At 44.7% G+C, this 17,422-nt stretch overlaps 1 protein-coding gene across 1 annotated transcript in view; it reads right to left on the reverse strand.

The window, feature by feature from the left end:
* Positions 1 to 107: 107 nt before the first annotated feature.
* DENND11 (DENN domain containing 11) overlaps positions 108 to 17,422 on the reverse strand; it is a 34,574-nt gene continuing 17,259 nt past the window's right edge. The window contains exons 3-9 of the mRNA XM_072999949.2: positions 16,503 to 16,661; positions 14,367 to 14,514; positions 13,473 to 13,611; positions 11,765 to 11,896; positions 10,870 to 11,020; positions 10,333 to 10,401; positions 108 to 8,852 (exon numbers count right to left, since the gene is read on the reverse strand). Coding sequence (XP_072856050.2) covers positions 8,657 to 8,852; positions 10,333 to 10,401; positions 10,870 to 11,020; positions 11,765 to 11,896; positions 13,473 to 13,611; positions 14,367 to 14,514; positions 16,503 to 16,661 — 994 coding nt within the window. The 3' untranslated portion in view covers positions 108 to 8,656. The remainder of the gene's footprint in view (positions 8,853 to 10,332; positions 10,402 to 10,869; positions 11,021 to 11,764; positions 11,897 to 13,472; positions 13,612 to 14,366; positions 14,515 to 16,502; positions 16,662 to 17,422) is intronic.

A 17,422-nucleotide genomic window follows, 5' to 3' on the forward strand; every position in this document is an offset into this window, starting at 1 on the left:
TGAAAAATCTTTAAGCTGTCTCTGTGCTTAGAAGAGACCAGTCCAGTTACAGAATCACATACATCCAATGAAGCTGTTCAAGAACAGTCACCAGCACCAAGAGTAGATGTGTTAAAAGTGAATTTTAATAGAATAAAAAAATGACCATAGTAATATGTACATAAGCCCCTCTCGGCTCCAGAGTAGTAGTGGTAATCAAGAGTGCTTTTTTATTTTTACTGAAAAACAAGGAAAGCCACACCAGGAGTGTACACTGCTGTGAGAGGAGGCTGGCTGCCAAACAAATCATAATTCACTTACAAGATTTCAGCAGAGACATTAAGATCCATTTGTTACCAGTGTAGCAATTTGAAAATGGCATATATATATATATAATATCAAGTCCATTGGGGGGATATTGCAATCATTTATGTAATGAGGTATATATAATCCTTGCAGTGGGAGAAGAGGGAAAAATTCTCACACCAGAAGTATATTCATGTGATGTGACCTTTTACAACATATATTTCCAGTCCGAAGTGGGGCAGCATTAGCAGTGGCTTTTTATGCCTCACTTCTATTACTGTATATGGGAGGTCTATGGTTAGAGCTCTTGCTTGTAGCTTTAAAAAAAACTATGATCCCAAAGGGGGTTAGGGTAACAGTGCAACCACATCAAGATCTCTTCCCCCGACTGCTGTCTCTTAGCTCTTCAATGGAGAGGGTATTAAGCCAGGGACTAACCTCTCCACTAGCATGAACAGCAACTCTGGAGGTAGGAATGGATTTCATCAGGGAACCTCTGCTTGTCTTCCATGTTACACTACCCCTAAGCCAACAGCCATTATCAAGGGCAAACTAGTTGTGAATATTTGAAAAATCAAGTATTGTCCATAATATTTAACTTAGTGGACTTCAGTCAGTGCCTGTTACACTAGCTTCGTCCCTTTCTCCAACTAAAGCAGCGAGCTTGACAATGCAGGTGCAGTAGTATACCCTTATCTGTGGGATCAGGATCCACTGATTCATCTATTCACAGTCTGAAAATATTAAAACTCTCCAAAATATGTATTAATAATGAAGTTATCAGAACTGGCTACTAGAGGGAGCCAGACACCACACTATGTATAGTTTTTAACTAGAAAAGTACAGTATTCCTATGTCATTACCAGAACTGGCCACTAGAGGGAACCAGAGACCATGCTGTGTATAGCAGTCACTTATACTGTAATTGCTTTTGCTGTTTTTCAACATGGGGGGGGGGGTGTTGGGGCTTGGAACTGATCCCTCCCAATGGATATGGAGGTCCTACTGTAAAGAATCCATTTGCTCCACAGAAAACTGTATGAAGTTGGCAGCTATATTATGTACAGTGGTGCCCCGCTTAACAATTACCCCATATAACGATGAGCTTCACAACGATGTTTTTGCAATCCCAAAACGATGTTTGAATGGTTTTTTTTCGCTTAGCAACAATCAGTTCCCTGCTTCAGGAACCGATTTTCCACTTTACGGCGATTTTCCAACAGCTGATCATTGGGTTTCAAAATGGCCCCCCACTGTTTTTAGGACTGAGTTTTCACTCTACGGGCACCAGAAAATGGCCGCCCTATGGAGGATGTTCGCTGGACAATTAGGTATTTCGCCCATTTTAACGCATTAACCAGTTTTTAATGCGTTTCAATGGGTTTTTTATTTCGTTTGACAATTTCGCTCTACAGTGATTTCACTGGAACATATTAACGTCAAACGAGGCACCACTGTATTTTCTTGGCAAGTGGCAAAAACCTCAAACGCTAACTTACAATTGGTTGCTTTGACTTATTTCACAGGTCTTTTGTCTGTCCTTTGCTGAAGTGCAACATTACAGCTCAATGTTCATATTCCAAGTATTAGATCCAAAAAATTCAAATGTACATGGTCAGCTGCTGCTTCATACTTCCATCTACATGTGGCTGTGAACTGCCCGCTAAGATGTGTTATGAAAAGAGTGTGCCATATATACTCCGGAGTGTTGGAAAAATATTAAAAGAAAAGACAGTAGTTCAATTTCAAGGTGATATTCCATAAAAATAGCTATAGTGTTTTTTAAAGAAAGACTTCACCTGAGGGCGTAGGGTGTGGTCAACACTTACCTAGGAATTCATTTCCTCGGTAGCACTTACATAGACAATGTGTATCTCTGTTCCTGTAGAGGGAACATCATTATCCTTACACAGCCTAAAGAGCGCTATTCATGCAGAAAAGGGAGGCAGAAGAAACCCCAGACTTTGCAGAAGCATGCAGAGTGGGTACAGAAGGAGGGAGGGGAGGAATAGAACGAAGCATCTGAATAGGAGGCATGTTTGGAAGCCTTAAGAACAGCACTTCCCACTGTGACATTTAGCAACAATAAGGACAAGTGATTGCCTTTATTAAAAAAATAATCATGTGGCTTCCAGTCAATACTGTACTGACTTCAGGATTTTCCAGGCAGAGAATATTCAGAAGTGGTTCACCATTCCCGTCTTCTGTGGGCACCCTGGGACAGTGCAGCTTGCCCAAGGCCACGCAGGCTGGCTCCTCCTGGGAGGCACAGTGGAAATTGAAAATCCTAGTTTCTTGTTCTGCAGCCAAATACCTAAACCACTGAGCTACACCCGGTGTAGTGGACAGAGTAATGGGCTAGGACTTGGGAGGTCTGGGTTCAAATCTCCAGTCAGCCACTGAAACTCATTGAGGGTGTGGAAGTGGTAAAACCACTCCTTATATACAGTATCTCACCTTGAAAGCCCTATTAGAAAGTTGCTACAAGTCAGTTCCAATTTGAAAGCACATAACAACCCTTAAAAATGCAGATTCTAGCTTTCGACTTACACTAGTCTTCATCAGGCTGTGCACTTATATGTCCTGGATGACGCAGCAAAACAAATGGAAGTTCCTAAAGTCATGACGGATGTCCATGTCAGGTCCGTTTCTTAAAAGTGAGTTCCAAAATGCAGACTACAACAAGTCAGGAGTGTAGGTTTCAAACAAAGGAAGTTGGGAAAAAGAATCCAGCTAAGGGCCACTGGGCTAGAATTTGAAACCTACACTCCTGATGTGTGCTCAGAGCTTACATTTCACTTTTAAGAACAGACCTCTGGCACGACTTTGGAAACTCGTCTGTTTTTTCCCCTGCATCATCCACAATATAGTCATACACAGCCTGATGAAGACTAATATAAGTTGAAAGCTAGCATTTTTTTAAAGGTGTCTAATAAAGGTGTTGCCTGACCTATCTTTTATACTACATAAGGATCAGATGGCTTTGTTTGTTTTTCTGGACTATTTGTTAAGAAGTCCCACTTCAATTCCTGTACATAGTGAAGGTTACAGGACTATCACTGTCCCCACAAGTAGAATTAGTGTTTCTCTAATATTTGGGGGCTTGCTTACATGTATGTATGTATGTATGTATGTATGTATGCATGCATGCATGCATGCATGCATGCATGTATGCATTTTCTGCCTTTCTCCCCATAGGGGACCCACTGTATTCAATCTTCTTTTGTCACAGATCCACCCTCCCTTTTTATGGAAAAACACAAGAAGATGACAATATCGATCCCATACAGGAAAGTTTTGGAACAGGGTAAAATCACAGCTTTTGAATTCAGAAATGATAATTCGAGCCTATTAGCAGCAAGCAGGTGGCTTAAGCCTATCAATTCTCTTCAGCTGTCACAGCATGAATGCCAAAGCTGGATACTTAATTTGTGTAGAAGTGATTCCAAATTCCAGTGGCAGTTCTGCGGCTGTCCATTTAATGTTGCAATTGCAATCATTCCCTGCTCTCTTGGAAGTTTGAATATTGGCTTTTCTTGTAGGGGAAGAGCAGCTGGTGGGCAGATTGCACATGTATGTGGTCTGCAGCACATTATGTACCTGCACTCATCTTGAGCGGGGGGGGGGGATCTTATAAGAGAAAACTGAGGGCTAGCCACTTGCTTTTTCATTCACCACCAAGAAAACAAAGCAAGGGCTTGAACAGCAACATTTGGTCTTTTATAGCCCATGAAAGTGGTTCTTCTGGACAAAGGAAAGGATTAGAGAACAGGAGAAAGATAAGAAGGGCAGACTGAAGACTTGTAAGGGTTAGCCAGCTTTCCTCTGGATGGGTTAACTTGCAGCACCTGATACTAGTTTAGTGTTAAAAACACATGTACCTACGTTGCTCTTCCTCTCAGGTTTTTATAGCCTTCTGCTGCAGAAGGGTTAAGTATTTTACAAAGGACAATTTTGCCTTAGGTTAAAGCCAGCAAAATTCCTGTGGCTTCACAAATTGCTTTTTGGGTCCAAAGGTCATGGAGGCAGGTTGTGAGCACAGATTAATCCCCTGTCAGTAAGAAGACAACAGACGTGGAGACCCCAGAGGTCTTCCCAACAAAACAGGCCAAATCATGTAAAACAAGCCAAGATGCAAATTTATCTTTGGACAATGCAAATCCCATGGGCATAAGAGCCTCTGGTTCCTACAAGACACAGAAACTGTTCCATGTGTCACCTCTCCACAGGCGGGAGCTCAAAATGGGACTTCAAGAAAACAGGTGGCTTTGAGGGATCATGAGTTCCCATTTTGATTCGCAAAGGCCATGTCTCCAAGGTGGGGCACCGTGGTCTTGCCCGGCATGCTTTCCCTCGGCATTTTGAGAAGACCCTGCACTCTCTTGAGCTGCTGCTTCAAAACACCCCAGCAAAGGGTCAGAAGGAGCAGTTGCAACCTCCACTCCTCCATCTCTAAAAGGAGGTGATAAATATATAAATACAGTGGTGCTTCGCTTAGCGACGTTAATCCGTTCCGGGAAAAACATTGCTAAGCGAAAACATTGCTAAGCGAAATTTAAAAGCCCATAGAAACGCATTAAAACGCGATTAATGCGTTCCTATGGGCTTAAAACTCACCTTTAAGTGAAAATCCTCCATAGCGCCACCATTTTCGCTGCCTCTTAAGTGAGGAAAAACAGCGGGCAGCCATTTTGTTTTCCCAGCAGCCATTTTGAAACTGTGATCAGCTGTTAAAAAAGGGTCGCTTTGCCATGATCGCTTCCCCGCAATCATCGCAAAGCGAAAAAAACCCATAGGGACCATCGCAATGCGATCGCAAAAACTCAGTCGCTAAGCAATTTCGTCACTCAACAGAGCGATTGCTATGCGAGGCACTACTGTATAAAGAACAACCTTAGAACAGCAGAGCTAGAAGGGACCCTATGGGTCATTGAGTCCAGCCCCTGTCAAGGAAGGAGGCACAGTGGGGGAATCGAACTCCCAACTTCTGGCTCCACAGCCAGGGGCCTCAACCACTGCGCTACTCATGTGCCTGTCCTTTCAAAGGAACAGTTATCTGGACAGGTGCCTTGGCTGCGAACATGGGGGAAGAATCTCTTGTACCCATTTTACAGAAATACAAATAGACTACAAAGGTCGCCCTGTCAGTAGAGTGTAACGCTTCACGGTTCAGATGGAGCGTGCCCAGAGACACACTCGCTGACTTTTTCTTTAACTGGCCTTATCCCAGTGCTTTTTGTGACAGCCTGCGTCATAAAGCAGGGAAGCTTTCCCTAGTATGATTGTACAGTCCTGTGAAAGAGCTTCTCCTGCTAAATTTCTATATATCAGGCCAAGGTATAAGCAATCAACACTGGTTTAAGTGACACAATATTTAAACTAGTGCCACCAATTGCATTTTCCCTCTGAAGGCTCCATCCTAAGCTCCACAACATGTCCTATTCCAGAAATTTACAGCGATTAATTACATGAGTTTGTTGAGACCCTCAACAAACTGTCATGGAGAACCATACAGAAGTGCAAAGGGGAGAGGGGTGCACGGGGACAATAACGCTACCATCTCTTCCTTTTCACACACGAGCTGTGCTTGGGCATATGGAGTGCTCTGGTTCTCAATATAATTAGCTCCAAGCATGATGATCTAGCAGTAAATGCCATGCTCTTATCTTCACCATTTGCGGGAAAAGCAGAACATGGCCAAAAATAGCATTCTAAAAAGCTCACCCTGCCCAAGGAATCGCCGCTACTCCGAAGGGTATCAAGGAGAGCAGCAGCAGCTGCCGCTCATAAGTGTCACTGGCTGGAGAAAGCAGCTGTAAAGTCTTCCATTCTCATACATTCCTATAAAATAAATAAATCAAGTCCTGGCAAAAGAGGAATCCTTCCTACAGGCCACCTAAATATGAGGTAGGGAGAAAGAAGTTATGACATGGAAGGAATGGCTCGCTTTGATACAAAAGATGATCACTGTCATCCCTATTATGGCCTGAAGACAGATTCTTAGATGTGCATGTGTTTGTGTGTGTGCGTGTGTGTTTGTGTGTGTGCGCGCACGCACAAACACACACATATATTAAAAAACAAAAACAATGAGTATTCCCTCCAGGAAATTACAGCAATACGGCAAACAAAACAAAAGAAAAAAGCTGGAGAAGGCAACTCTTCAGAGCTCTAAAAGCAAGACAGAAAGAACCAGGGACATATTCACATATGCAGGGCTTACTGCTTCCTCTAAAACTAATTCTCTTCCCTGTACAAGGTGGACAGGCACTCCACTCGGAATGACTGAGATGCAGCCAAGCCGAGTGAGCCAAAGACACAAGATCTGGACATAAAACCACACTGAGCCACCCCAGAGTCTGTGAAATGAGCAAAAAACTAAATGCTTGGCAATGATCCGAGCTTATATTTAGAATTCATATGGATTTGGGGGGGTCAGCAATATTGGCAGTAGAAGACCCAAAGGACTTGAGCCTGGGGGGATGGAATGCCCATCAACCTCCCAAAGTTACTGGACTATTCCCATTGGCGCCAGAAAGCCAGGGTTAGGGGGATGATGGAGGTTGCAGTCGACAAAACCTGGAGGGGCACACATTCTCACCTGTTTTTAAATGACCCCAGTGAGGATCAATAGAGGGTTGTTGTTTTTTAAAAAAAGAAATCTTCCCCTGTATGCATTTCACCTCTTATACCCTCAGTTAAAGAACTGCGGCTGTGTGTCAGGAACCCTGTAAATACGGCAGCTGAAATACCAAATTGGGTATGAGGCACCTGAGGCTGCCAGTTATCTCCGTGTTTCTTGCCCAGATGTTATGGACCGGGCTGGCTAGGAATGATCAGAAAGAACAGCAGCCCACGCCTGACAGGCACCAGGCTGGACAAAGCACACCGAGCCTATGATGAGAGGCACTGAAGTCCAAACAGCAATAGCGCCATAACAGCCCCAGCCTTCGGTGGCAAGTTGAAAGAAAAAGCACAGGCCAAACACTCGGAAGCGTTGATGCACTTTTGACAACAGACCAAGACTAGCTTATGATTGCCGCCGTGAAGGCCACAAGGCAGGGAAGCTGCTACACAAAATAAACCACAAGAGCACCCGAACCTGGGCTGGCACGTGCAATTGCCCATGAGGCTGCTATGCAAATTCAAAATCAGATCCTCCACTTGGAAGGTTCCTCACAGTTACTGCACTGAGTCTGTGGAGGAGAGGCGGCTGCTTGCATGTAGGCTCTACAGGTGTTACATGTGAACAAGAATCCTGGAAAATCAGGGGTACACAGGAGCAGGACTATCCTCCTCTTACAGCCTGGCACTGTAACCATGAAGAACGCAGCAGTGGAGGGAAGGAGAGAGGATTTATATGCTCGCCTTTAAGCGTGTTCCAAGCACCAGGTGGTGGAACATCTAAATAGGGCTCTTTCCTTTTCATTAAAACCCATCATTACCAATCCAGCGATGACTCCTGGATATGAACCCTGTGCTGATCAGAAGTTGATACTCCTTTCTGGGCAACAGAACAAACAATCGGCCTCATTCGGGAAGGGCTGCTGCCCAGGCAACAACACAGCACAGCATATACCAAGGACATTCCTCCCAAGTCGCATCTACCAAATAATGACAAGGCTGGGGAAAAGGTCCTCCCTATTATCCAGTCCATCAAAAAAAGGAAAGAGAGAAGGCTCTTCCAGTGAGTTTGCTTTGGAAGCACTGGACATCAGAAGAGGCACTATCCCTTGTAAATCCTCCCTTGATGGCATGCCAAAGACTCAACGCATGGCAGGAAACACCACGCTGCATACATTTTAAGAATCTTAAATGTGGAAATAAGACGGTTGCAGGAGGCAAAATGCCAAAAGATCGCTACCGCTTCGGTAGAATGAGGAATAATCCACAGCCAAGTCATGGAGGCTCAAAGCAGCATTACAAACATTTTTTTTATATCTTGGTCCTCAAGAAAGTAAAGTGCTTTGCCCGCCCACCCAGTTTCCCAGCGAAGAGGTCCGGACAAGGGCTCTCAAAAATGCTGGGCTATTGACGGAGGAGTGGAAAGGGGAGAAAGGAAGCAGGCCATCCATTGTATCAAACTCTTAAGAAGGAAGGCGTGTTTGGGTAGCCTATCTTGGAAAAAAAAGAAATCACGTCTTGGTTACAGCATATCTGGAAAGGAGGGTTAATAGGAAAAGAAACGTATACATAAATAACACTTCCTGTAGAGAGTTCTCTTAAATAAAGGCAATCCTTCACAGTACGAGTTGTGACGAGTTCCAGCAAGGCTCCTCTCCTCCACCTCATAGTTTCTGCAATTGCTGCCGTCCTCTCACACTCCACTCGTATATTCTCCATTTTCTTACTCTTCTGACCGTCCTCCAATTCAAGTACAACAAGGGTTATCAATGACCAGCATGACGTCAATGCCGTAGACTTCCAGTAGGTCCATGAGGAAGCTACGATCACCTTGGGGGTCTAAGCCCATTCCCCGGGCATGGTCAGCCGTCAACGTCTTGTCCTGGCTGGATGACACTTCCATCAGTGTCTGAAATATCCTGTTGTTCTGCTCCATAAAGAACCTTAAGGGACAACGTGAAAAGGGAAGCCGGTGAAGATGTGTGAAAGCCGAAGGAGTTCCATTCCCCAAAGCCATCAACTAGGCATACTCTTGGTCCTCAGTCAGGGCACTCCAGGTAAAATCTACTGACCAAGGACCATGTTTGCAACCAAGTAAAGGTCTCCATACTACAGGAAAAGTGGCCCCTGATGAGAAAATGAATGGAGAGCTAAAACTCAAACTGGAACTGGAAGTGAAATATGCAGGTTCAAATATAGTCCTCACCATGGGTCAACAACATGTGCTCTTGAAGGGATTCCTCAGAGTTGCAATTCACATGCTGGAGGACCCCCAATGAGTCAAATAAAGTTTTCTATTTTGCTTCTCTTGCCATTTTTATAGCCACTCATAGTATTATTGCCAGAGGTGGGATTTTCATATTTCAAGGAATCCCACCTCCAGATCTGACCTGGAATCCCCCAGGCAGAATTCTGGGAGCAGAAGGTGCAAGCCAAGGAGAGGTTTCCCCATCACTTTCCGAGACCATTCCATGTCTTTTTAGGTTTGGAGGCAGAGGAGGGAACCCTGCTGCACACCGGCAGCATAACAAGGTTGCCAAGCAATCCCTGCAATGCTGCATGGGAAGCATAGTCTCGTTACCCATTGGGATCTAGACAAGGAACATTGCGCAGAACTACCTTTCCCAGACAGCCTTGCTGAGTATTCTGGATGTGGAAGTCCCTGAAATGCAAAAATCCTATTCCTAGTCATATCTCTTCCATTTCCTTACATTTCTGAAGGGCCGAGGAGGCATTATCCAGATAGGCTGAACGATGTGGTTACCTCCCCTGGCTTCCATAACAAGACAAAGACACCCCTCTCTGTGAACCATCTTTGACATCCATTCACCTGGAGATGCTCGGACCACAACATTCTATATGCAATGTATACATTTCGCAGTTCGGTAAGGCCATTCCCACCAATTCACCGGGGACCAGAGATAGCACAGACACCTGCATTAGCAGACTCTGTGTAATCTGAAGGCCAGGGATATCTGCCTCAGATTTTAAGCCAAGCTGAAGAAGAAGTCCCTTAGGGCTCTTAACTCTCACACCGAGTACCCGGCTGCTGTTGCTGGTGGTGTCATCCAATGGCAACAAGTTAGAAGATGGATGGGTTCCCTTCTGTCCTCATTCTGGTGCACTGCTACGTACACTGACTATATAAGCAATCCTGGAAAAGTAGTTTCCCCAAGGCCACTGACAATACAGGAGCCCTTGGGAAATGCATGTTTCCAGGGGCTGCTTTGCAATCTGACATGCTGTGCTGGGCAGACGAAAATAAAACCAACCTCTCCCCTCCAGTGGCTACTGCCACTGAAGCTTCAACACCTGCTGTTGCCAAGCTCACAGGGGTAGGTCCTCACTCAATCCCAAATGGACTCAAAGAACTCAAACCCAACCCCCGCATGAGCAAAGCCCCAAGCGATGACAGGAACTTACAAGATGAAGAGATCTTCTTCACAAGAACTGCAGTCCCCATCTACCTCCTGGGAGTACATCAGCATCTGCCTGAGTGAAGGAAACATCCATAGATACATATACATCCATCACACGTTTGCAGGATCTGCAATGGCTTCCTGTAGCCTTCAAGTAACAATGGATCACAACTAAACCCAAGAAAACCAGGACCAGCTCCTTGGCCATTCTAGTCAACACAACAAGGGAAGGCCTACATTTGGACAGCAGGCTTTCCAATCTTGGGACTTCGTTCATTTCTAAAACTCCTTTTCCTGCTCTCCTCCTTTTGTGTGGAGCTTGCAAAAATTTACATTTTTGGACTACAACTCTTGAGAGTTTCCCAGCCAGCATCGTAACTTTTCCCAAAGGTCTCCCCCCGCCCCCAACCTTTGAAGAACATGCTCAGCATGACGTAAAGTGGTTTGAAGCTGGGAACTCCTCGGAAACTCAAGAAAGAGTCCCATATTCAAGCTAGCCATTGCGCAAACAGAGATTCTCTCCTGCAACATTTGATGCTACCTCTGGTCATTCAGCCTCCGGTATTTTTCCTTGTCTGCACTGTTGATCTTCAGCAATGGCTTCAGATGGTCATGGTGTGTCTTCACATTCTGGTTATCCACATAGATGTCATACAGATCTTGCTTCTCTTCAAAGATCTTTTCAGTCGTGCCTACCACGAAAAGAGCAGGAGAACAGGCTGGATCAAGGCAAAGTTAATACCACTTGGTTCTCACTGAAATCAACAGGACAAGTTGGTATCAGTTTACATGTAGTCTGGCTCCACAACCATTTAAGTTCACTTAGTTCAGATCTCTAGCAGAACAGTCTGTCCATTCCATCGGGGGTGGTGGTGGTGGAATGGAACAAGGGTGGCCCCACACAATTTTTGCTCCAAAACAAATTCTTTAAGCATCCCATTTATAAGCAGTAGTGTAGTTCATGTGTTGCATGTCTGAATGCTCCCTCCATAAAATAAGAAGGGGGAGACATACAAAGGACTAGGGTTAAGTCTAGCATTAAGACACTGGTTTTCTACATGTAGGGGAGGGCTTTCGTAACTGTTGTGAAACATCCCAACATTCTGGCCCTCCCAGAAGATGTAGTGGGGGGGAGGGGAAGTTGAATATTTAATGTATAATTTGACTCATCATTGCATCATGTTCGTTGTAAAACCTATGAGATGGTTGACAACAAAAGATGGCTTGATTTTGGCCCAAACATTTGCAGCAGCAGAATTGTGGAAACTCCCTCTACACCAGTGGTTCCCAACTTTGAGTCACCCAGGTGTCCTTGGACTTCAGCTCCTAGGACCCTTCACCACTAGCCATGCTTGCTAAGGTTTCTGGGAGTTGTAGTCCAAGACCTGGGTGACCCAAGGTTGGGAGCCACTGCTCTAGACCACCGACATACTTACAAGCCACATACGACATTTCCGTCTCCAGCATTTCAATGTCCGCCACATTGACGTAGAAGAATGGCTTGGATTCAGGGACAGTTCCACCAATGCCGGGCAAGGAGACATTGGCAAGGCAGCAACAGCAATAAACTACAACGGAAGACAAAAGGAAAATGAAGGCGATTCCTCCAAAGATGGACAAAGAAGCTTCTAGTTTCAGTACGTGCCTGTAAAAATTAATATATGCTTAAAGATCTTAAAAACAGCAGCCTGCAAAACTCCTTTTGCAAGAAGAAACACCCACACCCACATGAAACAACCAAATTACATTTACTGGGTGAAAGGCCTTATTCTCAGCATCTAAAAAAAGATTTGCTGCTTATTTAAGAGGAGCACGTCATATGTTTTACTTAAAGGCAATGTTTAGGTCTAAATCGGTAAGCAAGAATCCAATGGAATAATTATCCTGGTGGCATGTCCATCAACATAAATTTCAGTGGTGAGCTGCCATTAGTTTAAGATGCTAGTGTTTGAATGTCTTGTCACGTGCCAAGTCATGCGAGTGGTGCACGACAGAGAATATACCCACTGACTTCCAGCATATGGTTTGTGGGAAATTGGAGATTATTTATTTGCATTTATTTATATGTATAAGAATAATTATGGGTCATCAATAAGATGAAAGAGACTGTTCAGTGTAGTTTACAGAATTCATACAACAAACATTGTAGCATTAAAATCCAATTAACAACTTAATAACTGAGACAATGGAACAGCAGGACTAGAATCCATCAAACGGAGACATTAAAATCCACTGTGAAGAAATGCACATACTAATGCTCCTAATATACCCCTTAAGGAAAAACCCTCCGAGGATAAATGTATCTTGAGGATGCTTCTCAAAGACTGCAAGACATCTGGAGGCTGGTGATGTGCTCCATAGCTGTGGCACGGCCACCGAAAATTGGCATCATGCTTATAGACTCCATTACCAGTTGGTGTCCTGCTTTACTGGTCTCTCCCAATGCACTATTTTCCACCTGCTCTAGAGGGTGGACTTTGAGGATCTAAGTCTGAAAATGAGTGGGCAGATTGTGGGAGCCTAAAGTCCGTCCTCCCCTGATGTATTAAGTGTCCATTTGCTTTGTGTCGGTTGAAAAACATAAAAATGCCCCCGCCCACATAAAATGTTTTAGGAATGGAGAAAGTTGTCTATCTTAGACTGGTTATCCATGTAGTTCAGACTGCTAACATCTCTCCTCACTGCTACTAGGGTTTTTTGGTTGTTTGTTTCTGGGTTGGGGGGATTGGTGGGGGGTTGTTATTGTTGTTTTAACCTGAAGGTGGCCTGGTTGGACCTGGAACCTAAAGGCGAGCAGGCTCTCTCCCATGGAACTACTCTGCTTCCTCACGTTTGAACATGACATATTTATTCAGCCATTCTGAAAGCAAAAGATATTGCTATGCTTATAGACTCCATATTCTGCCACAAAAAATGTAATAAAGGCCCATGCTAGCCCTCCCACCAGCTCAAATTTCATCAACAACGTGACCCCTCACAAAGCCTCTCACAAAAGCTTTTCTTTTAAATCCTTAGGCCATTAAAATACTTTGGTGCCCTCAAGAGGGCACAGAAAGTCAATTGCATCCTGTTTTGAGGGGGTCCCAAGCATCCCCTCGTCCTTATTTCCAAATGTTAACAATTAAAGAATGGCAGCTCTCATACCTCTGTAGCAGACCACACCAACAGGAGGCGGTGAAAATATCAAAATGCGTTTGCGAAGCAAGGCAAACTTCCAGAGGGTAAGGATCTGTTCCCCAAAGAACTTGATGAACTGAGACATACAGCCGGCAGGGTGGGTGATCTGTAGACCGAGAGAAAAAGGGCAACGGGGATGAATGAAGAAATAATGACACAAAATGGCTCCCATTTTGACTGCTGAGATGAGGGCAGCTAAAACCAAAGAACGGCTCTGAGAAGGGGAAACGGGGGGGGGGGGGGGAGGAAGGGAATCAATCAATCAATCTGGCCCCAAGTTGCACGGTAAGCTTTGTGGCAAACTGGGGGGGAGAATTGTGCCATCCTCTTCCAGCAAGACAATTCAAGTGATGTCTGCCTGGTTTTCAGGCAGTCATCCATTCATCCATCCCAAGGACTGGGGTCAACAAAGCCCTGAAGAGCTTGGTTATGCCTCCACTGAAGGCCGTCCACCACCAAAACAATGGGTGGGGTGTGTGTGCTTTTTTTTTTTCACCCAGAGAAGCTCATTTCCACAGCTGGAATCATCTACCAGGACTGATTTTACAACCCCCCCCCACAAAGGCCTCCCAGATCACCCATCTGCAACCCCCATCCAAAATAATACCCAAAGCAGACACCAAGGCAGCTCTTGTATTTTCCAGACTGTTGCAGCCTGTGGCAAACCTGAGAGTGTAAAACTGGAGCAGAGGCACCCGAAATGGGACAGGTTCTTCACCAGCAGATGCCCTCTTGATCTAAGGGGCCTTAGGAGCACCATGTTAACCAACAGCAAATCTCCTTCTAGGCCAAATGACCACCATGGGACAGCAATGGACTCTGTACCCCTCCAAAGCCAAGTAATCCCAAGGAATACCTCACCTTCATCTCTGGGTACATGTATCTGTGGATGGAAGGCAACCAGTGGACAGGCTGCTGGGAGGCAGGGGTACCAGCAGAGATAACCCCCTTTTTGTCATCATAAAACGCTTCCAAGTGAGAGTAATGTCCAGGCATCTCCAGCTGGTGTCTGGAAGACACACAGATAAGGTATGTTACACAAATACTTGTGGAGAGGGCTTTTGTTCCTCAAGAAGGCTGGCACTTTACATTTCTATCAGTGGTACTTGCTACTTCTGGGAAAAGGAACCTCAGACCCTGGGGCTGAATCTCAGTCAGGCCCTCTGAGATTTCCTAGATCTCTATGCTCCCTTCGTTATGAACGATTGTGTGATGTTTTCCAAGTTTTTCTCCACTTGAAAGAACTGAAATTCCTCTCCCAAGACTGACATACTAGACCAATGGTTCCCAACCTTGAGTCTCCAGATGTTCTTGGACAAAAAAAACCCAGAAGCCTTCACCATTAACTGTGCTAGCCAGAATTTCTGGGAGTTGCACTCCAAGAACATCTGGGGACCCAAGGATGGGAATCACTGCACTAGACTAAGACCTTTAAGCTGTACAGTGGTGCCCCGCTTGACGATGACCCCGCTTGATGACAAAATCGCTTTGCGATGCCTTTTTTGTGATCGCTATAGTGATCACAAAATGATGGTTCCAATGGGCGATTTTCGTTTAACGATGACTTGGTCCCTGCTTCGGGGACCGTTTTTTTTTTTTTGCTTGACAACGATTAAAAACAGCTGATCGGTCGCAAAATGGCTCCCCGCTGTTTTCCAGACTGATTCTTCGCAAGACAGGGATCAAAAATAGCTGCCCTATGGAGGATCTTCAGTGGACGATGAGGTATTTCCTCCATTGGAACGCATTGACCGGTTTTCAATGCATTCCAATGGGGGTTTTTTTCCGCTTGACGACGATTTCGCTGTACAGCCATTTTGCTGGAACGCATTATCGTCATCAAGCAGGGCACCACTGTAGTTATGCCAGTGTTTTGATCCCACATTTTCCCCTATGGCTCCATCCCAACAAGAACAACTGCCCATGTCTACAAATGAATTCATCTCTCTAGCTGGAAAAAGGGCCCCTCACTCTTGTACTACTTTCTTAGTCTCCAGAGTCAGGGCTCTTGATGTTCCTATCAGTTTAGTCCCCTTTGTCAGCCATACAACAAAGTTGGTTTTGATACTGAAACTACTTGATATCATTTTTTAAAAGAGGGATCTTTAGCATGCCAGTGTACAGCCAACCTTCCAACGTCATCGAAACAGAACAAGTCAAGTCCAAAGTATAAGATGATCTCACCTTGATAAAACATCAAGGCGAACCAAACAGGCGGCACCTTCCTTGCTCAGCTGTTTACTGAGCCAGGATGAGTTTCATACTTGAGCACATGCCACCAAATGATCTGCACAGCTCCATCCATCTTACTTATTTACTTAAAATATTTTTAGCCTACCTTTCTCCCTGAAAGGACTCAAGGCAGCTTACATAATTAAAAGGACAATATTTAAACGATAAAAACAGTAAGTGTACAAATATTTTAAAAGAATTAAAGCAGTATCATGTTTAAAATGATAGATAAAATCAATACTAAAACCACATTTAAAAGCAAAGGAACATAAGAATCCAATTTCAAAAACCCTTCTCAGACTGCCACTCACTCAGGAAAAGCCTGCCTGAAGAGAAGGGTCTTTGCTTGCGGAATGACAGCAAAGATGGGGCCAGGTTGGCCTCCTGTGGGAGCGAGTTCCAGAGTCTGGGAGCAGCAAAACACCAAAGACCCTCTCCTGTGCCTCCACCAAGGGTACCTGTGAGGGTGATGGGAGAGAGAGAAAGGCCTCTCCTGATGATCTTAATGCCCGGGCAAGCTCATAGAGGGTGACATAGTATTTTAGCTTGGACCCAAACCGTTATATGAACTAGAGGGAATGGTTCATAAACTAGAGGGAAATACCTATTCCTGGTATTTGGACAAATGAAGTTATAACAGTTAAATAAAAAAAAAACTGGTTGTACCTCCAGAAAAACCACCACGATGACAGAATGTGTATTCAAAATGTATAAGAACTGTCAACCTCTTTCTTCCACACGCCCTCCCTGTTCTTAGGGACGTACCTGACCTGGTTCTCCAGGAAGTGCATGTATCTGTACAATAAGGTGTAGGAAGGAGAAAGAATCCCCACCGATTTCATGCGGGCACCACGTTCTATCTCGCTCTCCACAGGCATGTTGGCAAAACAGGCCAAGCCGAAACAAAGCCCTTTCCGGAAGTAACTGGAAAAGAACGTGGGACATGATGTGAATAAAGAACGAAACAAAAATCCAAAAAGATTAGCAGAATGGCGGCAGGAAAGCCCACAAAAAGGGCTATAAAGGGGGTCACCTCCCAGCAGCAGCTGGGCTGGGTTATAATCTGAGTAGGCCTCAGCGAAGACGCTCCTGCCATTTCCCCATTGATGCATTCTGCATCTCTGCCTACCAATATACACATCTCCCTCACCTCTCATCATCAACAGAGAAAAAAGTGCTGGGCTGAGGTACCCAGCCTTAAAAAGAGTTCCTCAAGAGTGTACATTGCAACCAAGAGACTCCCTTACTTCCAATCTCCCACTTATGACTGAGCCAAGAGAAAGTGCCAAGATAAGATAAGATAAAGGGTTGTGGCTTGTGTAAGCAGACATTTTCTTTTCCTGGAATGCCTCATGAGTCATATATGAATGACGTATGAAAAAGATGTTCAATATCTGCCTTAGGTTCTTGGATCTCAAGCCATATATAGCTTTATAGGGAAAGCACCTGTATATGTAAAAAGCTATGTATGTATACAGAATCCAGCCAGCAAGCTGTTTTAACATTGGTAAACTGTTGGTTGTTGTGGGTTTTTCGGGCTCTTTGGCCGTGTTCTGAAGGTTGTTCTTCATGGCGTTTCACCAGTCTCTGTGGCCGGCATCTTCAGAGGACAGCAACCTGTTTCCCAGAGTGCTGTCCTCTGAAGATGCCGGCCACAGAGACTGGTGAAACGTCAGGAAGAACAA

This window comes from Pogona vitticeps, chromosome 5 (genome assembly GCF_051106095.1).
Source record: "Pogona vitticeps strain Pit_001003342236 chromosome 5, PviZW2.1, whole genome shotgun sequence".
NCBI classification, from domain to species: Eukaryota; Metazoa; Chordata; class Lepidosauria; order Squamata; family Agamidae; genus Pogona; species Pogona vitticeps.